The sequence below is a fragment of the Epargyreus clarus genome, unplaced genomic scaffold, assembly GCF_041222505.1.
Source record: "Epargyreus clarus isolate Ecla_fem2 unplaced genomic scaffold, WU_Ecla_fem_2.2 ptg000027l, whole genome shotgun sequence".
NCBI classification, from domain to species: domain Eukaryota; kingdom Metazoa; phylum Arthropoda; class Insecta; order Lepidoptera; family Hesperiidae; genus Epargyreus; species Epargyreus clarus.
Window position 1 is genome coordinate 12,655,608 of NW_027332234.1, and position 27,431 is coordinate 12,683,038.

Below are 27,431 nucleotides of genomic sequence, written 5' to 3' on the forward strand. Positions count from 1 at the left end.
CTTTAAGCCTCGATTTTTGAAGTTATACTTCTTTAGGCGCGTTATAAAAAAATGATGAGAGTGAACATTCACACACGTGTTTCAGTTTCATATAAGTGTGATTTATATATGTGCTGATAAATTATATTCAGTAGTGATTTAAATTCAATATTTCACACGATGTTAAAATGTACCAGTTCAAGTACTAAGGTAACATAAATTAGAGGTCATTCTTCCAAAGATATTCTATTATTATGCATTTCCCTCGCTCTCAATATGTGCAACAAAGTGTGAGTGAGACGCAAATACAGAAAAAAGTTGGTCGTATTCATACATTTTATCTCACTCACACCCCAACATACATGCTGACGTGCGAGTGAGATACATCATACGCCAATATGGAACAAAGCATACTGGCATCTATTGAAGAACTAAAGTACTTTTGAATTCATCAGTTATCGTGTTGCTTCAAGTGGTTAATATAGATGTCGCTGTTAGAATAGTATGAGTTTTGCAAATAAAGTAGACCAACAAAGAAGTATAACTTCTTACGTGCATACAAAGGTACACACATGATTTTTTTTATTTATTGTGATTTATTATACTTCGATTCGAAACGATTCTAGAGTCGATCATTTTTGGAAAGGATGGACATCACTATATCATATTAATATGAATACATAACTAAATATAAATAATATTAATATTTCTATTAATTAATCAATATATATATGTATATGTAACCAAATCGAGTTTTTGACCGCACAAAACACAAGATTTTGCATTATTTGTTTTTTTTTTTTTTTAATTGATATGTTTATGTGCTATGTTCAATTATTATCTATGGTCATGTGTTGTCAACTCAATGAACATATTTTCAATTTCCCCATGTAAAAAAATATTTTTACGTTAAACCGAAACCGAAACTTACTTAAAGATTATTTACAAAATTTATTGCTTACTGAAATCTAATGTATTTTTATACATCTATGTTTATTCTATTTATACCGACAGTTAAACACAGATAAATGATATGAAATAACAATCTATGTATTTATATTTTTCATCATGGACAGTAATTGGATGTGCGGAGCAATTCTGACGGTTAGGTATATATTTCGTTCCGATTTATAAAATTCTGGACATGTATTATGTATTCATATTATAGTTGAATGCACATTAAAAACAGATTCATGTATTAAACATTATAGTTACTATCTGTTATTGTTCGTCAATAAAATGAATAATCATAAATATTATTTTTAAAGAGTGTTTTATTCGAATAATACAAAAGCTTTACGCGCAAATCTAACACAGAATGAAGTTAGCTTCTTAGGAAAATCACCATTGTTATAGGTATAAGCTTAATCAAAGCCAAATTTCTAGTCCGCTATGATGTTACGCGCATGTTTAGTTAACATATACCTATTCCGTAATGTAAGGGCACATTAACGCATCTATGTACCCGTGGGTGAGAGCGAGCAGCGGACGAATGCCGGAATATTTTTTAACTGTTGAACTGTTGCATGAACTGTTGTCGTCATAGTCGAACCGAATGCAAGAAAGAAGGCTATCTGGCATTTCTTCTAAAGTATCGTGGTACCCACGAATAATAGAGTTAATTTAAAATTTCATCACTTATATGCGAGATTCTTCATTGAATGTATGAGATTTTTGGCAGTAAAAGAGAAAATTTCCAGCGTATGGTAACCCCATTTTGAGACAGTTGTCAATTGTCAAAATTGTCACTTCGCATTTCTATTTTCATAATTGGGAGTAAAGTAAAGAGTAAAATTCATATGACTGGTTGTCACAAACGAACGAACACTCGAATGAAGGAAGTATTCCAACCGACTTCAAAATATCAATTATATTTCTCGGTGTTATACTTGTATCAGTGTAATATTTGTTGGACTGGTAGAAAGTGCTGAGCAGTATTAAAGCACTGCTGTTCAAATTGTGAAGTGTAAAAATTAGATCGCGATGGCCCAGACCGCAGCGCCACCGACCAAGGAGCGATATATTCCAAATGGGCTCAAATTCGCTTTTGGAGGACTAGCTGGGTTAGTACTATTGTTTTTAGTTTTAAAAAAATACAATTAATTAAATCGCCAGTATAATTGTATGTAGACTTAGTCACTAAAATGTATGTAGTGCGTAAAAATATTTCATTAAATGTATATGTTATAGGCAAACTCCGAAGCTCCGGCGCTCCTAGGTTGGACTGGTCAATCCTCAGGTCAGACTGAATGACTTAGTCAAAGCCCAAACAAATGTAAATTTTCGGCCTTTGACTAAACAATTTTCGTCAAACCTGGGAGAGACTAATTTGGTCAGGCAAACGTCAAAACACAATTTTATTAAATCGGGGTTTGACGAGTCAAACTCCGATATAGGTATGAAGTGTCTTATCTTCGTATATTTGGAAGCATTTTATCATTTAAGCAGCTTTCAAGTCTTAAGAACCGCTTAACTCTGCCAGTTCTGACACCTGATTGGTCAGCTTACGTGATTTTCACTTTTATATTTGAGATGCTTTGAGAGAATGCCGTGTGGCATTAGGCCCACCTTTTGTACGATGTGCAATAAAGTATAAAATAAATAAATAAATGCTTTGGAATATACGGAGGTTAGTTTGTAAGATTAGGTATAAAAAAATAACATTTTTAAAATTTTGATGTTTATTGTTTTAATAATTTAAAAATACCTAACCTAACCTAACCTAACCTTTTTTTTTTTTTTTTTTTGTTTACGAGGGGGAAACCTTCAAAAGGTACCCGACGACGTGGGAGCGACGCCGGGTTATGTGGGACTTTTACCGCACTAAAACCCCCCCGGTAGCCGTCCTCAGCGCTTGGCGGAGAACTCCGGGATCTCCGATGGAACACAACCGGAGTCCTCCGAGCGCGATGCCCCTATTGGGCTCTGCCCTTGGGGGAGCAATTTACGCTCCTCCCGCACACCTGGTGTTTACGACGGCATGCGGCTACACACACCGCCGTCCTTCCCGGGGTTGCTTGTTGGACGGCTTGAGCTCCCACTCTTGCCGCCCGCAATCCCGGAAGCCCTCTTTTAGTCGCCTTTTACGACAGGCAGGGGATACCGTAGCCCTATTCTAATCCCGGGACTACAGGGAAAAACCTAACCTAACCTAACCTAACCTAACCTAACCTCACTCATCTTCAATTTTACACAATTACACGCCCGCACGCTCAATGAACGAACATGAAATGACAAAACAATCGGTCGGAACACCGCGAGAGACATTATGAACCTGTTTAAACATGTTCAGATCAACGTTTGACCGAGTTTTGCAGTCGCTTCTAGGATTGACTAGGCCAAAACCGAAACAGAATAATTTACTTTCGACGTTTGACTGAAAAGTTAGGAGCTCCTGGGTTTGACTAAAAATACTTCAGGCAAAGGGCGAAATTGAAATGTATTTCGGGGATTGCCTGATGGCTTTGGCCAAACCTAGGATAAACCAGTCCTTCCGCGAAGAGACTGTGTATCGGACTTTGACTATAACATATATATTCATCTCAATATATCACAATTATATACATTTTTGAAATAGATACCATGTACAAAACATTACGATTATGTAATTTGTTGTCATAACAACAGATACGAAATAATGTTTTTATTTAAATTTAAATATTAAAATATTCAGAGCAAATTAAAATATTTTAACATTATGGCCATGTTCATGAAATGTGTTCCAAAAATATGTTTTTCCTTTTATGTTTTAGTGTGTTATTTTAATCTACAGTTTATTATATATAAGTTATCTATTTATAGTAGTTTTACTAGTAATATAGTTCCTGATAACATTGTACAAAGATTATGACCTTACACCATGCCAAGGGCACTGAACTTTCACTACGATCAAAGTATGCATTCATAGAATTTTATGTTAATAGTAGTAATAGGCACCAAAATATAATATTTCAATCATATTGGTACTTTTTTATATCATACTGTGCCTCATGGTTTCACCCGCATTAAAAAAAAAAGAAACAGGGGCACAGGTAGTTATAAAATATAAGTAGCCTAAGTTACTCCTTATTACATCAGCTATGTGCCAATAAAAGTCTGGTCAAAATCGGGTCAGCCATTTCAGAGTTTAGCCAGAACAAATAGACAGACAGACAAAAATTGTAAAAATGTTATTTTGGTGCATGTACCATATATATGCATGTAATAAAAAGCTGTTATTTCAATATTAAAAACAGACACTCCAATTTTATTTATACACAGGGTGAATTTTTCAAATAGGCCTTCAGGGCCAAATCTGAAACTGTAAGGATTAGCGAAAAATGCTGAAAGGAGTTACGAGGCAGATTTTGATAAAAACTAAAACTGCATCATTCGATTTTTAAAATATCTTTTTCCCTAGCCGGGAATCGAACAAGTTCATTTAAAAAAAAATACACCCTTTATATTATTCCTCTATCTGATAGTGTTGCTTATAAAGATCAAATTCTGGAAAGTAATGATAAATGGCAAACTAAATCAATGCCTCAATTTAAAAAAAATACATAAATTTCATATTAATTTTGCAGTTAAGTTCCCGCCGTTCATTAATTGAAACATTTCGCATATTAACAATTTTTGGGGCCTATTATTTCAAATAATTCGAAAGCTGACGTTTTGTTCTCTAAAAACTTATATTTTATGTTCTACTTGGTTAAGGTTATTTTAGGACCATTATAATAGATTTTAATTTGCTACACGCGGAGTGTCGTTTAATACAGATGTAAAGTTGATAATTTGCGAGAATGACTTTTTTTTAGCCAAATCCGAGTGATTACTAAATGAAGAGGTATAGAAAATCATACTTAACGTTAAAAAGAAGTTTTAAACAACAAAAAAAATAAGAATTTACTTATTAATCAGTTTTGTATTTTTATTAGAAAATCAATCCTAAAAACAGCGGAAACTTAGTTTCCAATGTTTTATACTGTCATACTAAGCCGTATGTCACGGTCATAACATCGAAGAATTAGTTAATTAGCCGACAAATTCTTAGATGTTATGACTTATGTATGGTCTTAAAGGATTACACAAAAGTCATATGTTATGTATAATCCTTAAGGATTAGTATGTCAATGTATGAAAAAATATGTATTTTCTTTAAAGAAATCTTTTTCCTTTAATTTCTCACATAACATTACTTCCCAGAATTTGATCCTTATGAGCGACACTATCAGATAGTAGAATAATACAGAGGGTGTAGTTTTGTTTCAAAATGAACTCATTAGATTCCCGGCTAGGAAAAAGATATTTTAAAAAACGAATGATGCAGTTTTAGTTTTTATGAAAATCGGCCTCGTAACTCCTTTCAGCATTTTTCGCTAATCCTTATAGTTTCGGATTTGGCCCTGAAGGCCCGTTTGAAAAATTCACCCTGTATACAGGGTTCAATTTCTGGATCAAATTCTGGAAAGTAATGACAAATGACAAACTAAAGGGATAGCTTAAATTTTAATACACATATGGAAAAGTTTGTCAGACTTTATATAGGTAGGTAGATTAAAAAAAACTTTCTACACTCACCGCCCCACACTAGGATTCCTTGTGTTGTGGGTGTTATAGACACACACAAAGACAAATACACAAACACCCAGACTAGAAACAGAAATCTAAATTAATTATTTAGATAACTGTCTGGCCGGGGATCGTACTCGGGACCTTTTGAGCGTCAGACTAGTATGGTGACCACTCCGCCACGCTGGTCGTCAAATATATCTTATACATAAAATTCTCGTGTCACAATGTTAGTTACGTACTCCTCCGAAATGGCTTTACCGATTTTCACCAAATTTTATATGCATATTCGGTAGGTCTGAGAATCAGCTACTATCTGTTTTCATACCCATAAGTGATAAGCGTTGTTCACCCTTAACATTTTTTTTAATTATATGACAACACAACGTTTGCCGGGTCAGCTAATAGTATATATAGTTATAACCAATATTATTTTCAGAATGGCAGCGACATGCGTGGTACAGCCCCTGGATCTAATAAAGACTCGGATGCAACTGAGCGGCGGTGGCAGGACCTCGTTCGCTGTGGCCGGGGAGATCGTGGCGCGGGAGGGCTTCTTCTCCCTCTACGCGGGCCTATCCGCCGGGCTGCTCCGCCAGGCCACTTACACTACCACCCGCTTGGGAGTTTATAACTTGCTCTTCGACTCTTATAAGGAGTAAGTGTTTCTCTTTTTTAATACATAATACACGAGTAGCAGACAATCATGCAGTACAATTGATGATAAATAGCTACTGCTCATGGACATCTATAATCAACCCCAGATAGGATTAGATATCCTACCTGACGTGGGCCACAGATGTGCCTCTACCCCAGAGGACTAAACTGGAACGCCTCTGAAAAGTATGTCTCCCTTACCACACCCTTCAAACCAGAACACAGCAGCGCAAAACATTGCTTTTACGAGGCAGAAATAGGTGTGGCGGTGGTGCCGCCAGAGTCGAACCACAAAGGATTCTACCACCTTCAAAGTGTTTTCTATGTTTTCACTTTTGTCTATGTTTCTATGAATTAATAATCTGTTGTTTGTATCAATTTGAGTCTTAAGACTGGCAATAGTGTAATGTGTAGTGTAGTGTTAATGAAATTTGTTATAACTCATAAATTTTTGCAATTAGTGTGGTGTTTTCACATATATTTTAGGTGTGCAATGTGCATATCACATCCTAAATTATTCGTACAGTCCAAATGGTTCGTACAGTCCAACAATACACTCGAATAGTCCAAATGATTCGACGGATTTAAAAATTAACAATATAGGGTGTCGTAAGATTTGTCTAAATTTTTGGTGTGACATAGGCTATGTTACTTTTCTTCGGAGTTAATTATTATTAAGCAGGGTTTTTTTTTAATATTTTTGTGTGTGACAACCCTATGTATTCTGTAGTTTTTTAGGGTTTCGTACCCAAACGGTAAAAACGGTTCCCTAATTACTAAGCCTCCGCTGTCAGTCCGTCTGTTCGTCGGTCACAGGGTTCTATCTCCTGAACCGTAAGGGTGGCCGCTATAACAACAAATACGTAAAATAAAAATAGTTGAAATAAATTGGTGTCACTATTTTTCGACGTTTTTCGCTTTATCAATTGAACTGTAATAGCCATTCAAATTTTCACAATTAAATGCATTGTGCATGCATTTAAATAATATTATTTAATAATGCATTTAACTTAAATAATATTATTTAATAATGCATTTAATTTAAATAATATTAATTAATAATGCATTTAAATTAAATAACAGTTAAATAATAACAAATATGGAAATTTTGGTGGTATGGAACCCTCCGTGTGCGAGTTCGACTTACACTTGGCCAATTATTTTCTTTTATCTCTCGTCAAGGATTATCTTATAAAATTATCTCAACTTATCTCTCCGAGATGAGAAATTTTGTGCATGTTTTAGAAATACACTCGTATCTTATCATTATGCAGTATATTACATAATTTTTCGAGTTATACGTATACGAAATTGCTAATCTAAGGATTTTAAAGCAAATATTTATTTATTTTTACGCTTAATTCCACACTAACAAAGGATTTTGTAAATTAAAAAAAAGCACATAAAAGGTGATCGCTATTTAGCGATTTCTTAATGTTATCCTTTAGGGTCGTGACGAAAAAATAAGAAAAGAATACGCAGGGTGTATTTCTGTGAGCCTGTAATGTAAAATACGTACATATTATAACGTGAAAAAACACGTAAAAAGGTATGCTCCCTTTGCGTATTTGATATTCCTACCCGAGGTCGGCCACAGATGCGCCGCTACCCCTGACGTCTAAGCTGGTACGCCTCGGATAAGTATATCTCCCTTACCCACACCCTTCAAACTAGAACACGGCAGCGCTTAACACTGCTGTTATGAGGTAGAAATAGGTTTGGCGGCGGTACGGGTTCTGCCACCTTCACTGCTGGGCAATGGGCATGCCTAGCTGTGAGACAGTAATACGTTGACCTTGCTTCTCAACCTTTGATCAGCAACAAAATATTACAATGATACACTTGCGATCGCATACCTCACGTTACGAATTAACGCGTAACTCAACTGCATACATGATATACTTAGTTGCATTGCCGAAGGTCAATGCTATTGAATAACATTACGTCAGAGCTTCTCAAACTTGTGACGTGTAACGCTTTAAGAATTATTTTTAGCGTTATATTAAATTGATGACATTTTTAAAATCACATTTTCAATAATAGCCTTAATTATGACGTAATGTAGTTTTTTGTTTCGGTGGTATTATATGAATGCTAGTGAACTTATAATTATGATTATGAGGCAATTTCAGTAATTAGTGGAATCTGTGATCGGCTTCAGGTTTCTACCTGCCACTTGCCATCAGATGGACTGTACGCGCGTTTTCTACTACAAACTTATACAAAAAATACAATACAAAAATTCTTTATTGCACACCAAAGGCAAAATAAAATAAACAACAATAACAAATAATTAAGGGTACAACCGGCGGTCTTATCAATAAAATAGCGATCTCTTCCAGACAACCATTGATTTTAAGACAACAAAATACAGCAACAAAGTAGCAAGTGAAACAGGGTAGGGTGTACAAAATGTATATACCAACTTTAATATGTCAGCAGCTTGTATAGAACAACAAAATTAATAATTTATAAAATAGGAACAAATCACCTGAGCCGTGAACCTGCTATACTATTTTTTTTTTCTTGACGAGGGGAAACCTTCAAAAGGTACCCGACGACGTGGGAGCGACGCCGGGTTATGTGGGATTCTTACCGCACTAAAACCCCCCCGGTGGCCGTCCTCAACGCTTGATGGAGAACTCCGGGATCTCCGACGGAACGCAACCGGAGTCCTCCAAGCGCGATGCCCCGATCGGGCCCTGCCCTGGGGGAGCAGTTTTCGCTCCTCCCGCACCATTTGGTGTACACGACGCTATGCGACCACACACATGCCGTCCTGCCCGCGATCGCTTACTGGATGGCTAGAGCTCCCACTCTTGCCGCCCGCAACCCCGAAACCCCCCTATTAGTCGCCTCTTACGACAGGCAGAAGTTACCGTAACCCTATTCTAGTCCCGGCTCTACAGGGACAGAAACTGCTATACCTACCGTATTTTCTCTTCCCTATCGCTTCAGATCTTTACCCCAAAGAGCGCTCGCTCAGTTTGAGAACCACTGGTTTACAAATAACAGAAGCGTACGTGTAGTGTATAGTATGTGGACATTGTCTTGTTATTATCACACAATGGTGTTATCAGTAAACGGTCGGGCGAGAGATCACCGTGTCAACTTTAGTTGGCGATTTTATATATACCTATAGCTGACGCGGTAAATGTTGTGTTGCCATATAAATAAAAAAAATGTTTAGGGTGAACAACCCTTATCACTAAAATAGATAGTAGCCGATTTTCAAGCCTACTTAATATGCATATAAAATTTGGTGAAAATCGGTAAAGCCGTTTCGGAGGAGTACGGTAACTAACACTGTGACACGAGAATTTTATATATAAGATTTAGATGTAGGTGTAAAGGTTTGTTATATGAAAGAAGTAGCGATGGAGATGATGCTAAGCTATTGCTCCCTATGGACATCTGTAACCAACACCTGATAGGATTAGATTTTTCATCAGGTCGGTCAGATGCTTTGCCCCTGAGGACTAAATTGGAACGTCTTAGATAAGTATGTCTGCTTTAGCAGGGTTTAACACTACTGTCATTAGGGAGATATAGAACCTTAAAGGGTCTTACATTACCGTTATGATGTAGGTATGAAGGTGATAGCGATAGCTCAGTGGTCAAAACTCGCCATCGCGTTGGACTATGGCCTAAAACCCTCTCACTCTGAGAGGAGTGCCCAGCTGTTGGACAATAATGGGTTGACGAAAATGTGGAAAAGGCGAAATTTTGGATAGGCGGGAGTGGCCATCTACCATTGATAGAGTGCATGTCCGTTTGCTAACAATCCTATTTAAAAAACAAGAAATCCCTAAAAAAGTAGATTGACATTTCCGTTCTCGAGTTATAAGCTTAATGAACAAACAGATGTAGTATTTTATTTGTTAGAATTACGCAACACTGCAGACTTTAGTCATTCATTCATGTTTAGAGTTATTGAGTGGCTTGTTTCATATTGCTCACTTTATTGCCGCTCAAGGATCGTAAAACTTCTGTTACGCAACGTTCCGGTCGTGTTTCATGTAGACACGACACGACTCGTGCACGTTTTATTTTGCTAATCACTTAATATGCTGTAGCTAATAGGCAGTGATTAATGATGTGCCGAGTCGGCCATTTTTGGTATTCGAGTACTTTAGTACTCATATAAAAAAGAATCGAGTCAGTACTCGAGTCCAAAGTATTCACAAAGTACTCGAGTACTTTGCACAACATACAGTCCAATAGCACAGAAGAGCAAAAAAAAAAAACGCCACTCACTACACAAAATTAAACAAGTTTTTACTTGTACGAGTAGTGTACGAGTATCGTCAGTATTCGAGTATTACTGGTACTCGAGTATCACTATTGGTACTCGAGTATGCGAGTTTATGTAAGTACTCGAGTCGACCTGATTCGGCACATCTCTAGCAGTGATAGCCTAGTGGTTAAGAAACTCGGCCTCTTGATCGAGGGGTCCAATATACAAATTTCCGGCACACACCACTGATTTTTCAAAGATATGTGCGTATTACAAATTGATTATCACTCCCTTAAACGGTGAAGAAAAACATCGTGAGGAAACCTGCATACATGAGACATAAAAAAAAGAAAAAACTCTAAGGTATGTGAAGTCTACCAGTACGCACTTGGCGGTGGACTATGGCCTAATACTTCTCATTCTGAGAGGAGACCCCTGCCCAGCAGTAGGACAGTAATGGATTGATGATGATGTAAGAATTACGCAACACTGCAGACTTTAGTCATTCATTCATAGTGTATAGTTATTGAGTGGCTTGTTTCATATTGGCTCACTTTATTGCCGCTCAAGGATCGTAAAACTTCTGTTACGCAACGTTACGGTCGTGTTTCATGTAGACACGACACGACTCGTGCACGTTTTATTTTGCTAATCAATTAATATGGTGTAGCTAGTACGTGCTATAGAGCGCTGTTTCGCGTGAGATGTGTGATACCCATATTTCTGTCTGATGACAACAGCGGAGTAGGATTTCTGTTGTAGGGGCCTCTGAAACTAAGGTCCCCTACAATATAGGGCCCCTAAAATTGTAATAGAAACTTTTTACTACAGTATTTTTTTTCGCATTTTTACCAACAATACTTGTACTTTATTCAAATAATTAAATATGTTGGCAACATTTTTTTTGAAAAACCAAGTTTATTTTATTCGGAAAACAATTAGGAGTCTCCCTTTCTACGTTGCGTTCGTCACTTGACCACAGAGAAATAATAAAAATATACTTAAACTTGTGATTTAATTCGTATGAATAAAAATAAAATAAGTGCCAGTAAAACTTGCATGGTTGCGTACGTTGATTATTAGGTCCCATAAACAGTTTTATGTTTTGGTTTTTTCGTACGCAACCCTAAAATGAAGACATGGGATTCTACCTTTAAAACTTTACCTTAACAATTATATAAGGGTATTAGTATTCGTACTTTTCGGAATAATTTGTACATTTCGGATTCTTCAAAGCACGTGACGTTATGTACGCCAGTCGCCCACACACAGTTTGTTATACGAACAAGTGTAGTGGCGAAAAATATTCGCAAATTTATTTATAGTCTTCAGCAAGTCGCAACTAGACACTGAAATAGATATGTTTTTCTTGCGTGCGATCGTAAACATATAGTTATCGAACAGTTTACGAGCCTTGTGACGTGATTTTGTTATCGAGTGGGAAACCTTCAAAAGGTATCCAGTGCCGTGGGAAAGACACAGAGTTATGTGGGATTCTTACCGCACTAAAACCCCTCCCCGTGGCCTTCCTCAGCTCTGTGTAAAGAAAGTACTCCAGGATCTCCACAGGAACGCAATCGGAGTCCTCATAGCGCGCTGCCCCGTCGGGCTTCGCCCGGGTGAGCATGATGCTCGCCATATCGTCTGGTGTACACGACGATACGCGACCACACATACCGCCGTCCTTCCCCGGGTCACTGGTCGGGCGGTCCGAGCTCCGACTCTTGCCACCCGCAACCCCGGAAGCCCCTTGTTAGTCGCCTACGACAGGCAGGGGATACCGTAGCCCTGTGGCGACCTCCCGCTACTCGACAAGAGATGGCGCTACGATTATTCTGAATCACGCTATCGAAGTTTTCTAAATATCCTGCATATATACATTATACAAGTTCCGAACTGAGACTGTCGGAGCCCGGCCGCTCCCCGGGCATGATCACAAAGCCCGGCGGGAAATCTCCCTTTGCCAAAGCCCTATTCTGATCCCGGAACTACAGGGACAGTGACAGTGTAGCCTAGTCAGTGGTTAAGAAACTCGGCCCGAATGACAATCCGAGGTTCAAATCCTAGGCACGTAAAAATTCGTATACCCAGCCCAAACATCATAATTCAAACACGTTGAAGAGTTAAGAAGTAGAACTTCCCCATCAGCTGCCACATCTGTGTGACGTTAAATATTTGTTTTGACGTGTACACAAACAGCCCGAAATAGAACCCCGAACCCTTTACAAGTCGCATCTAAACAGTGACCGATATATATAGAATGTACATACGTAGTTAGGTACCAACATATGTTTACGTGTACATAGTCCGTTACAAAGAATGGACGGCTTTAAAAAGTTAGGACAAATTGTCACGGAGACATTGACTTATGAGCAATGGCGGGTTAAGGTCGTAGGTGCCCCGGGGTGGAAAGTTGAATGGAGGCCCCCAGTGTAAAAAGTTGATTTGATTTTACCAAATTGTGAATGTGTCATAGACTTATTTGCCGACAAATACGTATGATATCGGCGACATTTCACAGATTGATTGGTTCTGACGATCTTTTTTTTTAGCTAGTTAGCGACTGTATTTGGGGCCTCCCAGGATTGGGGGCCAGGGCGGCCCGCCCCTTCCGCCCCTCCTTAGTCCGCTAGAGCTTATGAGGCGGATACAGAGAGGGCACGAAGGGAGTTAACGGTGAGAAGTAATATATTGGTCCGTAGGTTTGTTCATAGCTCAACAGAGGCTAAAATAACACTGTTTAAATCCTTGCCAGACCTTCTACATATTATTAGTATATTATTTCCGGATACAAAGTAGACCTTTCTAGATATTTTGAAAGCTACCGCCCTTCAGTGTGAAATACATATGGCATTGTGTTCAAGATCAAGTTTATTTTGAATTCCTTTTACGGACTGTTTTCTAGGTTTATGTTAATAGTGTGCTACTAAATGATGGTTAGTTAATTTTATAACAGTACAGTGGGCCCGGGTCAAGGGCGTATACCTTTATTACGGAGGGTTGGAGGGGGGAGGGGGGTGGTTTGTAAAATTTAATTAACTTGTTAGACTGGGGGCCTCATTCAACATTTCCATTCCGGGCCTCCGACGATCTTAGTACACCACTGTCCGTACTACAATCTTGTATATAAAATTCTCGTGTCACAATGTTAGTTACCGTACTCCTCCGAAACGGCTTTACCGATTTTCACCAAATTTTATATGCATATTCAGTAGGTCTGAAAATCGGCTACTATCTATTTTTCATACCCATAAATGATAAGGGTTATTCACACTTAACGTTTTTTCATTTACATGGCGACACAACGTTTGCCGGATCAGCTAGTAAATCGATAAAATAATTTCTATTTTACATAGAAACAATAAAAATATATTAATTCTGACCCACTTCACGAAATAACATTGAATTTTAACACGAAACACTATTTGTAAATAATCAGTAAAGTTGCTCATAAATGTGTCAATACGATTCTTACGACATCATGCAACATTATAATTCTATGAGATACCGATGAATAACGTGATAAGAATGTTATTGACTATGGAGTTTTTATTATTGAAGAAGTTGTTCTCGCGAGTTTTTTTTATAATATAGGAGTAGCAGATGAGCATGCAGTCCACCTGATGGTAAGTGGCTACTGCCGCCCATGGACATCTGTAATCAAACACAGATAGGATTAGATATTCCTACTTGAGGTCGGCCGCAGATGCGCCGCTACCCCTGAGGACTAAGTTGGAACGCCTGGAAAGTATGTCTACCTTACCACACTCTTCAAACTAGAACGGCAGCGCTTAACACTGCTGTTATGCGCCAGAAACAGGTGTGGCGGTGGTGCCGCCGGAGTCGAAAACAAAATGTTCTACCACCTTCAATTTAGTTAAGAGTTAGTTCGCGTGTGCATATGTCCGTCAAGAAGTTTTTGCTGTAGGGCGTGACAATGACTGTCCCTGTAGTTCCGGGACCCGAATAGGGCTACGGTATCCTCTGCCTGTCGTAAAAGGCGACTAAAAGAGGGCTTCTGGGGTTGCGGACGGCAAGAGTGGGAGCTCGAACCGCCCGGCCAGCGACCCAGGGAAGGACGGCGGTATGTGTGGTCGCATACCCGTGCACACCAGCCACCGGGGGGGTTTTAGTGCGGTAAGAGTCCCACAGAACCCCGTGTCGCTCCCACGGCACCGGGTACCTTTTGAAGGTTTCCCCCTCGTTAACGAAGAAAAAAGGGCGTGACAATGACACATACCTACATTACACACGGTCGTAAAAGGTACAGTCGGATATTTTTTTTTTTTAATTATAATCCTTTAAAATAAACGATTATAATATAAAGTATTTTGCATTGATTGGAATTTAGCCGGATTTAGGTATTAGGCGATAAGACAAGGTATTTAATCTGCAGATATCCAATGGCGTCCGATCCCTCGTCGAAGTCCAAATTATTATAATGTGACCTTTATCAACATTTATCATTTCGGCCACTCCCAAGTTTTGTCACTTATGGGTTTACTGATAATTATTTTTAGAACTGGGCAAAATGACGTCATATAACTTATTCGTATACACACATAGACAATGCCACTGTAGCTTATGGACTTCAGTAATCAACTTCCAATAATAGACCAGGGTCGATAATTTTTGAAACCAAAAAAAATTACAATAGAATGAAACCTATTGGAAAAGGAGGGAAATATGATCAAAATGAAAGGAAAAATAAATTACGGTCGATCCGAGTTCGGGAACTGGGAGGGGGTGAGTTTTTAAGGGTAAAAAATGGTTTATCTTGATTTCCGGCTAATCTACACGTCCTATGCGAAAAAGTTCAATGGCAAAGTTGTAGGTAATAAAAAGATCTACAACTTTTGTATTTGCAATTTTTTCACATAACCTCAAAATTTGGGTGAAAAATTCAAAAAACCAAGTTTTTGGTTTTTTATTTATATCTTATTCAAAAAAATTTTTTTTTTTACGAAATTTGGTGAAAACTTACCTTATTATGTCCCAAATACACTGTAATTTATTTGATTAAAAATATTTATTTTTTCGCCTTATTTTCACTTAATATCAAAAAAGCACCCTAATTTTCAATCGAAAATTCTGACGTCAAAATATCAGCTTTTTTCAAAAAATTTGGGGGCTTTTTGTTCGCTGAAATATCTACTTTCTGATGGTGTAAAAAAAATATACATTACTATAGGAAATGTTCTCAGAAAATGCAAAAAATTGAAAAAAACCCAATTGTATTTATTGTCGATTCTCTTCTTGCTAGACTCCACTATAACGATTCAAAGCTGATTTTTTTATTTCATACACTTGCTTGTCATCTGACTTATTGCAGATTATACAAACAGATCCATCCATACTGATAATCTGAAAAGACAAAATTAAATTAATAATGCCTTCAAAGTTTTATCATGAGTATAACTAAATTTGTTTGTATAAAATAAACGAAATTACTATTTTTTATTCTTGTACTAAAATATCATTCAATTTTAATTTTTTAGGTTATGTTATGTTAAACATACTATTTATGAAAGAAAATATTACTATTTTTATTTTAAAATTGATTAATATAGATTAAAATACAGATTGTATTTACCTTGCTATGTAGATTCCAAACGATTTTTTGAATAAAGTAAATTTCTCACAATTCACTTAGAGTAACTGAGCCTGCACGTGTATTTTTAAAAACGATGTTGTACACTGCTCTATATCTCGAATACTGGCTAACGGTTTTTACAGCTGCTACGAAATAGCAGGTATGTAGTAAGGCCCAGACCCTCCTAGGTCCGTCCCCACTTCTCTATGAAATAACTTACAATGGGCTAAAATTTACCGAAGGTCACTCAGGTATATAAATTATCTTAAAACAGCAGTAAATAGACATCTACAAATATTATTTAAATAAAATTCTACAACTTTTTCAAAATATTGTAGATGTGTTATTAAATATTAACTTTATTAACTTATTTGTTTGTTAATTATTGAAGTATATTTTAATTTGCAACTTTTTCATTTATCAATAAAACATGAAATCTTACGTTTTTTGAGTAATTAAAGTGTAAATTTTAATAAATACCTCAAAATTGTACATAATGATATAAAAATTTTTTTCGAATTTGGGTTTTTTTTAATTTTTTGCATTTTCTGAGAACATTTCCTATATTTATGTATATTTTTTTTACACCATCAGAAAGTAGATATTTCAACGAACAAAAAGCCCCCAAACTTTTTGAAAAAAGCTGATATTTGGACGTCAGAATTTTCGATTGAAAATTAGGATGCTTTTTTGATATTAAGTGAAAATAAGGCGAAAAAATAAATATTTTTAATCAAATAAATTACAGTGTATTTGGGACATAATAAGGTAAGTTTTCACCAAATTTCGTATAAAAAAATTTTTTTTTGAAAAAGATATAAATAAAAAACCAAAAACTTGATTTTTTGAATTTTTCACCCAAATTTTGAGGTTATGTGAAAAAATTGCAAATACAAAAGTTGTAGATCTTTTTATTACCTACAACTTTGCCATTGAACTTTTTCGCATAGGACGTGTAGATTAGCCGGAAATCAAGATAAACCATTTTTTACCCTTAAAAGCTCACCCCCTCCCACTTCCCGAACTCGGATCGACCGTAATTTATTTTTCCTTTCATTTTGATCATATTCCCCTCCTTTTCCAATGGGTTTCATTCTATTGTAATTTTTTTTCATTTTTTACCATTTTTAAAGGCTTCGGCACTGGTCTATAAGATTCGATAACTGGGATTGTTAGTACGTTAGACTGAGTTGGAATGTCTCATATTAGTATATCTCAAAAGTGGTTGAAAGGTTGAACGGTGGTAGAATATTCGAAGGTGGTCGAACACTTTGTATTTTGACTGCGGGGGCACCGCCGTCACAGCTGATTAAGTTCTGCTGTGTTCCGCTTTGAAAGTGGTAAGGGAGTCATACTTATCCTCGTTGCAACTTAGTACTCAGGGATAGGCCAGGTAGGACTCTGATTTTATGTGGGGTTGATTAGAGATGTCCATGGGCGAGCAAAATACCATCAGGTGGATGCTCGCTCTTTCCATATTATTAAAAAAAAAATACCACACCTCTAAACCTATAATAATGATGATGATTTGTGCGCAGACGAAACGAAGGGAAGGCTCCAGGATTCGGGACCAAGACACTACTCGGAGTGGCAGCTGGCTCCATCGGGGCCTTCGTCGGGACTCCGGCTGAGGTAAGATCGTATAACCTCCATAATGCCATCGAAATATGTCCTATTCGATGTTTAACGCTTCTTCTCCGTAACGAAACACCTTGTGAAGTCGTGGTAGTTGTATTGACATTCAAAAAGTGCTCTGTAAAGAACCTATTTTGAATAAAAAAAACTTGATTTGAATTGATTTAAGTTCCTTTGTTTTAGGGTTCCTTACCCAAAGGGTAAAAATGGAACCCTATTACTAAGCCTACACTATCTGTCCGTCCGTCTGGAACGGAGCTCCATCTCTGAAACCGCAATAGATAGACACCTATTTTTTACAGAATGTGTAGATTGATGGCCGCTATAACAACAAATACTGAAAATAAAAATCCTACAGATATATATGTTTGTCTCTTTCTACGTAACGCCTCAACTTTTCGTGTTACACTTGATTTTACTCCTCATAAAATTTCCGTACCGGGCCTTATAACTCAAATCGTTTCTTAAGGAGTAAACTCCAATAAACTCCAAAAAGTCTTGAAAATTAGTAGGGGTCGCCATACAAGAAACCGCTTTTTTACATTTTTCGCTTTAGCTGTTGATCTGTAATATGCAGATAATTATTTTTTTTACAATACAATTACTTCTAAGGTTTCTATGGTCGATATAACAAATACTAACAAGAAATGAATTATGTGGTACTTAACCCTGAGTGTGAGTTCGACTCGCACTTGGCATCTTATAAAAAGATGTTCATAATGTTTTAGGTTGCTCTCATTCGAATGACAGCTGACGGCAGGCTACCGAAAGAGCAGAGAAGGAACTACAAGAATGTTGTAGATGCACTGATGAGGTGAGACGGACTTTTCTCTTCATTTTTTGTGTAACTTCTTTTGTTTAACTTTAAAATAGCATTAACACTAGGGTGACGTCACGCGAAGCAAAAACGTATAGTCCACAAAAAAAAAACAAAAACATATTAGTAATTGCTAATTTAATTTATTATACATATTATTTATAAATTTTCCATCAGCGGACTGGCTCGTTCATTCATCAGCAACCCATTACTGTCCCACTGCTGGGTACGGGTCTCCTCTCAGAATGAGAAGGATTAGGCCATAGTCCACCGCGCTGACCAAGTGGCGAATTGGTAGACTTCACATAGCATTGAAAACTTTTTTTTTTAGATTACTTAGACGCAGATTTCCTCACGATGTTTTGCTTCACCGTTTTAAACAAGTGATAATTAATATGTAATACACGAATCTTAAGTGCGCGCCTGGGATTTGAACCTCGGACTCCTCGATCAAGAGGCCGATTTTCTTAACCTAACTAGGGTATCTCAGCTTTTTTGATTGCATGCTCCTTTGATACTTGTAATATAAGAAAAGGAAATCATTTTCAGGATAGTTAAGGAGGAGGGTGTTCTGAAGCTGTGGCGTGGGGCGGCGCCTACAGTCAGTCGAGCTATGGTGGTGAATGCCGCCCAGCTCAGCACATACTCTCAGGTAAACAGCTTTGCCTATCCAAGAATTAATGTCCAAGATAAATAAGTCGTGTACCCACAATTATATGTGATTGTGACAGGAAATAAGTAGTGAACCTAACGTTTGCATATTCTACAGGCTTCATACTTTGGTGCTTTAGCTTCATCGTTTGGTGTGTAATTTGTCTATTAACTAAACCAGAGAAATGTTTAAGAAAAAAAAATGTTTGTAGTCATCCCACTTGCCTGAGTGCGTGCAAGGACTGAATTTTTTTTTTGATATAAAAAAAGTTTCATCCATTAACCAGCTCCGTGAAGGTCGACCTATAATGTAAAGTAGATCTTAGACTATATTACAAAATTAAAAAAATAGTAAATAATACGACACGACACGTAACGTAATATAACGCAACGTATTGTATCGTATCGTATCGTATCATGTTTCCAAACAAAACTAAAAAAATAGAAAATAACACGACACGACACGTAACGTAATGTAACGCAAAGTATCGTATTATATCATATTTCCAAAAAATATAATTTCTTATGTCATTTTTTTTTCCGTCGGTTCCTTCGATCATTAATAAGAACTAGATACACAATCCCATACAAAAATGAACTTCAAAAGTGGCGTCAAACGTGTTTATAAAATTCTAAGCGACAGAATCTAAAATTAATGCAAAATCAACCTTATCACTATTGTTAAAGGTGTTTTTAAAAACTGCTTACCAAAAGCAATAAATTTTTACGACATAAGCTAGCTGTCATAAGCTATCACTTTGACAGGTTTGTGCACCCAAATGTCTATTTGGGTGCTCTTTTCGTCGCGCCGTTTTTTTGTCGCTGATTGTGTATCTAGTTCTTATTAGTGATCGAAGGTCGGTTCTAAAGAAAACACTCTCATATTTTTTCCATGTAACTTTACATCATTTAAAATAATAATTTATGACTTTGAATGACATTTTAATCAGTACAACGTATCAGTGATGTTGATGGTTACATCTTTTTGAGTATTTTATAAACAAACTCGAGATAAAAATTAAACCTTATCTAAATATAAATTGAACGTTATATAAATATATATTTCGTCTCAGGTTATCACTTGTGTAATGTTTTTTTAAGTGTGTAAATATTGATGATATCGATATTCCGATACTGTTTATTTTAAAGTATAGACGCAATTATATTTTTACCGTTTTATATTTCTAGCAGAACCCGCGGCCTCACGCGCGTAATAAATGTGACATGACATACAAATAATTGTAAATTTGTACCTTTAACAATTTTAACGATAAAGTAGCGTTAATATTTCATTAATAAAAGTTTTAGCATAGTTTTATATTTGTGGTTGAAACCTCTGTGGTTCGCCCGCGGCACCACCGCCAAACCTATCTGTTATAACAGCAGTGCTCAGCGCTGCTGTGTTCTGGTTTGAAGGATGTGGTAAGGGAGACATACTTATCCGAGGCGTTCCAGCTTTGTCCTCAGGGGGAGCGGCGCATCTGTGGCCGACCTCAGGTAGGAATATCTAATCCTATCTGGGGTTGATCACAGATGTCCATGGGCGGCAGTAGCCACTTACCATCAGGTGGACTGCATGCTCGTCTGCTACTCCTATATTATACTAGCTGACCCGGCGAACGTTGTGTTGCCATTTAAATTATTTGTAAGTAAATGTTAAGGGTGAACAGCCCTTATCACTTAGGGGTATGAAAAATGGATAGTAGCTGATTCTCAGACCTACTGAATATGCATATAAAATTTGGTGAAAATCGGTAAAGCCGTTTCGGAGGAGTACGGTAACTAACACTGTGACACGAGAATTTTATATATAAGATTAAGTATACCAAAAGCATTGGATCAAAATTGTAAGTTGTGCGTGGAATCGAACCTGGGTCTGGTTGCAGGCCCGCGAGATGTTCGTTGGCTACGTGCCGGACGGCATCGCGCTCCACTTCTGCGCTTCCATGGTCTCCGGCCTCATCACCACCATCGCGTCCATGCCAGTAGACATCATCAAGACTAGGTGAGTATCACCACCTTACGCTATAGGGTAATGATGACGTGCATAGCGGAGTGGTCAGGGTTTGATCCCCGGCCAGACAGATGTCGAAACGATGAATTTAGATTTTTGTATCTGGGTCTGGATGTTTGTGTATATCTGTGTCCATGGCACCCACGAGTCTAAAGCTGTGAGTGAAGAAAGCATTTTTTAGGATTCTGTACTCAAAGGGTAAAAAAGTCAAAACGGAACACAGAGTAACTAAGCCTCCGCTGTCTGTCCGTCTGTCACAGGGCTCTGTCTCATAAACCGTTATATTGAAACACTTAAAATTTTACAGAGTATATACAATGGTAGCTGCTATAACAACAAATACTAAAAATAAGTAGAAAATAAAGGCGGGTCACCGTACAAGGAAACGCTATTTCCACATGTTTCGGTTTATCAATTAAACGACAGTTTAAATTTTCACAATATAAAATAAAACAAAAATGATTTATTGCAAATAAAGCAGTACATTGTTTTACAATATTGTTGGGTACCCTCTTTTGAGTACGTTAGTACCTGTCTCTACTACAGGTCCCGCTCCTCCCTTATACAATACTAAGTACTACAAAATGTAAATTTCCAAATATATTATACTTGAATATAATTATTTGAACAATGTTGAATTAATTTTATTTTACAATTAGGATTATATGTATATAAAATAAATATAATACAATATGTACTAATAATTAGCAAAACAGGGCGTGCAATAAGCCACATTAAGTTGACTGCATGCTCGTTTGTTACTGCAATGTGACATACGGAACCCTAAAATTGAAGGTTCATATTTTCCCTTTTCCCCAGGATCCAAAATGCAGCGAAGGGCGCTAGTCAAATAGCAGTCGTAACGAATCTCTTGAAGAACGAAGGTGTATTTTCGTTGTGGAAGGGCTTCCTGCCCTACTACGCGCGTCTAGGGCCACACACCGTCCTAACCTTTATATTCTTGGAGCAAATGAATGCGGCGTACTTTAAGTACACGTAGACTGAATGAGCGAGTGAGTGAATGGGTGGGTTACTACTCATTCGTCGGCGTTAAAGACGGAACAATGAAATAGGCTCCTAGTATGTAAATGCGTAGTGTTATTATACAGACTCCTTTAGCTCATAGTGTACGCTGATTGGGCCTCAGTATACGCTGATTGGATCATAGTACACGCCAATTGGCTCATAGTGTACGCTGATTGCATCATCTTGTCCGCTGATTAGGTGATAGTGTAAGGTGATTTGCTCATAGTGTGCGCTGATTTGCTCATATTGCACACTGTTTGGTCCATTGGTATTGCAAGGTAATTGATCCAATGTGTATTGGACGTAAGTGGATAGTGGTCGACGAGTGGATTGATTAGTGCTGAGTATTTTTAGCTCAAACCAGTACACTTTATATAAAAAATAAATTATCACCAGAAATGGTATGTTTAGATTAGGAGTCTATTTGATTAATTCGTCAACGATAAGTACCAACTGCTGTTATAACGATGGATATGAATAGATGTGTTGGCGTTTCGTTTTTTCGGTAAATACCTCCATATTAGTATAAAGGTGTATGGTACCTTGGGTAGTATGATATAAAGGTACTATTGTCAGGTTTTTTGGTAATCAATATTTTTATGTAGCAAGAACGGAATTGGTATGGCAGTGTGTTTTGAGTCTACTTAATAGTGGGGTTGCTAACTGTAATGCCCGTTATTATTAACTAATCTATCGGTGTTTTGACTGCCAAAGATCGAAACTTGGTAATTTTTAGTATGAAAACATTGTCAAATGTTGATCTTAGGTAGGTAAATCATTGGATAGATTGAATATTAAAAACGGGCTTAAATAATTTTATAAAAATAAATAGACATCATAAGTCTTATTTAGAAATTATATTCAAAATTAATGTACTGTATAAGGGCTACCAAATTTTGATAAAATTTGTAGGAAAAATAACACTTATTTTTAATTTAATACTCGTAATTATCCAAATAGAAAACTCCATAAAATGTTGTTTTTATGCCATAGCTGAATAATAATGAATTAAGAAATGAGGTAAATGTAATATTAATATTCTTTTAGACTTATTTTCGCGCTTTTTGACAAAAACAAAAAAAAATAAACGTTAAGGTATGAATATAAAAATTACAAACTCAAAAAAGTTGGCAACCCTATTAAAAAAAATTACGCTTTACAACAAAAATATAAGTCTTATAGCCCTTAACCAGTTATGAAAATTATATCGATAATGTATACAATTTTTCTAGGGAATTGCATTATGCATAGTTTTTTTTTACCTAAAACATAAGCTAAATTTTTAGCATGTTAAAATGGCGAATATATTAGCTCAATAGATACACTGGTATCTAGAACTTTGCCCAGCGGTGGGACCATATTGGGTGTACAGAAGTTTTACCTGTAAACCAAGCATATAGTAGAGTCCGCGCCAAGCTTCTAGTCCGCTCTGAATCCAGAAGCGAGTCGCGTCGCAACAGCAAATTGTAGATATTAGCGGGACGAAGATAGCGGGACCCCCCCCAGCACCCTCCGCTGCCCGCTCTTACCTGCGGGTATATAGTTGCGTTAGTGTGCCCTTACGTTGCTACGGAGTATATGCTTGTGGTTGTTTGACCGCATTGGGTCTCTGACTACACCTGCGCGCAACAACTTTATAGCGGACAAGAAGTTTGGCGTGGACTATACCATAGCCTTAGTGTGTGTACCTTGTCCCAATAAAAACCATGTTCGAAATTGACGGTACTTGTATATGTTTCTCGCTCAAACTCTATGGAGAACTTGAATATAAGGCGACTATTTTAGTCCTCAGAAGTGCAAGCCGTATTGAGACAAGTTATATTAAAAAACCACGCACATAAAAACGGTTTTGTGAATAAGTTTCACATTTAAAAATGAGTTACCTTTATAATAAAAGACATTATAAGACGATGTGCTGTTCAAATACAAAAAATATTTAATGTCGCGTTACAAATTCAAACGTGAGGATAGAGAGTTTGTCTTTGTTTGTGTAGGTTCGTAAGCGCTTGTAGCCTACCTTGTAGCAAATCAAATGGTATTTGGCGCAAGCGTCCACACATTTGTGCGTTTGTAGAGGTTCGGTGTTCGCAGCAAATGTGGATGCAGTATAGATATAACTTCCAAACTTCATCTCATTGCTTGTAAACGAATATTATTGTAGTGCCAAACTTTATTGTGTCGTGTTAACATATTATATTTAAATTAATTACATGCGTCATAGTCATTCTAATGACAATATATTATGATATAATATTGAAAGTATGTGTTAGTGAAATAAAGTAAATTGATTCTTTTATTTGGGAATATATGAGCAAGTCTTTTTTTATGTTATTGCAAAAAGAAAATAAATTGTCGATTATAGCTAATATCTGAGATCGATTCATTGCTAAGTATTGATTGAAACTCGATGTATTTGGTAAAAAAATCGTTTGATTATTTAATAATCCATCGTAAATCGCCATCCATAATAAGAATTGAAGAGTGTGGTAAGGGAGACAGACTTTTCCGAGGCGTTTCAGCTTAGACCTCAGGGGTAGCGGCGCATCTGTGGCCGAACTCAGGTAGGAATATCTAACCTATCTGAGGTTAATTACAGATGTCCATGGGCGGCAGTAGCCACTTACAATCAGGTGGACTGCATGCTTGTCCGCTACTCTAATATTATAAAAAAAAGAATAATCGCATACAATAAATCACATGCAGGAAAAATATCGATTAAAAACAACCATGTTGTGAGAAAAAATTGAACTAACCTTTCCACTGCTGTCAAATTACTGTCAAACAGTGACAGTAAATTTATTGTTTTAAATATATTTATTATAACATTTTTAAGCGTACCTAAATTTTTAGGCTGTTATTTTGAATTGATAATTTTAAATTTCACTAAAATCTAGATAAGTTAACCATAGGTAAAAATAATCTATTTTTTTGAAGATATTATTAATGTTTTTTTTTGTTAATTTTATTAGTGTTAATGAGTTTTCCGAACGTTTCAATATATTTAAAATGTATGTATCGTCAATATGTTTTGTTGTAAAATTTCAGTAACTGATTTAATCAGTTTTTTCAAGAAAGCGATATTATAATATGTATTATCTGTTCTAAATGAGTTAAAGACAAATTAATTGTGCTCAAAAATGTAACTATAAAGAGGATTTAAAATTTTATTGTATAGACGAAGAGCTAACGGAGTGCTGTTCTTCAACATTGTTTGTTTTAAATATTACAACCATTATGTACATTTTTATATTATACGCGTACGCATTTTTCAAAACAAAAACATGTTCAGCGTTCGTGTTGGCGGAATAAACGCTCCGTGAGGTCTAAGCCTTACACTGTGCAGTTCATTTGAGAATTAATGTCTTCCTTTGCGATCGTTTTACACACGTCGTAGTCGCTCGTCTGTGTCGCGCTTCAAATGTTCATAGCATTGCATATGAAACAGTTGTGTTGCTTTTGTTCAGAAGAGAGGAGAGAAGAGGAGTGGAGAGGAGAGAGAGGAGTCTTGGTCGCCCATCAGTTGCGTACATCAACATTTAATGTTTATTATCATTATGTAATGAAATTAAATAATCTATAAGGAGGTCCGCTACATCTGATGGAGCTCGTATATTAAAATATTAGGAGAACCGTAAAGTAATCATAATTTCGATTGCTGGCATATTTAGGAAATATTAAATGGTAATCAAGAATATAATTTCGTTTATTTTCTGGCACTTTTTGCCGCTGTTAGCAAATGATGTTGTTTATTTTATTGTGTATCATTAAAGGTTTCTTTAATAAATAACTGTTTTTGTCAGCAAACTAAGTTTTGCTTACGTTTTGGTTCTCGTAAATAGTATGAGTAGCGTCATAGCCGTGCACGTGCTAAGGGTTTTTACACACGCGGCGTTTCCGCTCGTATGGCGTTTTTTCAAGCGGTCGCCCGCGGCGGGTCACACGCTCCGTGCACACGCGTCAGTTTTACCGGACGCCCTAAAACATTGGTAGGTATTTAACAAATATTCGAATAGATTAGGCTCTCACGGCACATTCAATGACATTCGTGATGTTCAAAACGTTTATGTATGTTTGTTTGCATTTTTATTTATTTTTATATCGCATCTTTGGGATTACAATTACGTATTATAATGAATAATTAAATAAATACACCATGAACTTGAGAAAATAAATATGAATGAGTATTGGGTATGTTGCCTATAATTCCTTTTCAATCAGACGTAGATAGTGCTTCTAGAGGTATCTAAAATCAGGTCCCATGTATATCCACAAAAATGGAAGGTGTCAGACGAAATCATAATTATTTTCCTATATAATATTTTGAAAGGCACGGGCTGTGTCTGCGCTGCTGCTACGGTAGATACGTATATAAGTTGCATGGGAAAATATTTTTTGTCTGTCACGACACGTGTCTGATACGCTCTATGCATGTACGTCAACGAACCGAATATTGCATCGGATAGTTTTTTAAATGGTTTTTCAAATTGCGTTAGTGTAATTCTAAAGATGTGATATATTCATGTTACGGGCTAGCATTTTTTGATATTGTTCATAAGGCCCCGTTCACATGGTAGCGGTACTTTTGCTATGTGTAATGTACCTTAATTCAGTTTTCCATTAAACTAAGTAACCATGTGATATATTATATAGTAACAAATACATATGTATATTTTTATATATGAACTTTTTATGATTTGTGACTAACCTAAGCGAATGTACAATGTTTGTTATTAAACAATTGTTTGTTAAAAGTGTTTTATTATTGCTATACCTTGTCCCAAAAACATTAGGCCGGTGACAAACGTATAGATTTTAAATTACTCCTATGTGGGGCAGTTTTGGCAATATTATTAAGCTTGGCGTCTGACATCCACAAGGTTCCGAGTGCGATCCCCGGCCAGACAAATATGAAATGATAAATTTAGTTTTGTCTTTGGATCTGGATGTCTATGTATTCGTCTTTGGATGTGTTCATGGCTCCCATGACATGCTAGGATAGGGTGTGAGTGTAGAAGGCGTATTTTTATGTTAAACTCACAATTTAAGGAGTCTGCCAACTACACTTTACCATACCATGTCCGTGCTATGAACGTGTCAGGCAAAAATGAGCTCATTCCCAGTAGTTCAACCGTTTCGTTGCTAATCAATAGCTTTAGGTCTCGTTTAATTATATATATCGACATCCAACCTGTCAGATGTTCTTCTAGAGCAGTGTAACAGGCATGGCCCTATATCTACGATTTGTAAGATTTAGAAGGTAGTATTTACAACA

At 36.7% G+C, this 27,431-nt stretch overlaps 1 protein-coding gene and 1 long non-coding RNA gene across 2 annotated transcripts; one reads left to right on the forward strand and one right to left on the reverse strand.

Annotated features, from left to right (window-relative positions):
* The first annotated feature begins 1,731 nt into the window (after positions 1–1,731).
* LOC140753702 (mitochondrial 2-oxoglutarate/malate carrier protein-like) lies at positions 1,732–26,910 on the forward strand. Its single transcript, XM_073088465.1, has 7 exons — positions 1,732–2,042; positions 5,969–6,187; positions 17,555–17,648; positions 18,380–18,465; positions 19,018–19,120; positions 21,006–21,124; positions 21,953–26,910. Exons 1-7 carry the CDS (start codon positions 1,963–1,965, stop codon positions 22,131–22,133), a joined length of 882 nt encoding a protein of 293 aa, XP_072944566.1. The 5' UTR covers positions 1,732–1,962; the 3' UTR covers positions 22,134–26,910.
* Positions 15,647–16,524, reverse strand: LOC140753703 (uncharacterized). The gene is made up of 2 exons (XR_012103595.1): positions 16,017–16,524; positions 15,647–15,787 (listed from the first exon to the last, which is right to left on the reverse strand). It is a non-coding gene; the product is annotated as an uncharacterized LOC140753703 (long non-coding RNA).
* Positions 26,911–27,431: the final 521 nt, after the last annotated feature.

Bases quoted from the DNA above. Each gene is read 5' to 3' on its own strand.
- LOC140753702 (XM_073088465.1), top strand. From the start codon at position 1,963: ATGGCCCAGACCGCAGCGCCACCGACCAAGGAGCGATATATTCCAAAT. The intron at 6,188-17,554 runs GTAAGTGTTTCT...ATTTGTGCGCAG, and splicing joins CTCTTCGACTCTTATAAGGA to ACGAAACGAAGGGAAGGCTC. The intron at 18,466-19,017 runs GTGAGACGGACT...AATCATTTTCAG, and splicing joins GTTGTAGATGCACTGATGAG to GATAGTTAAGGAGGAGGGTG.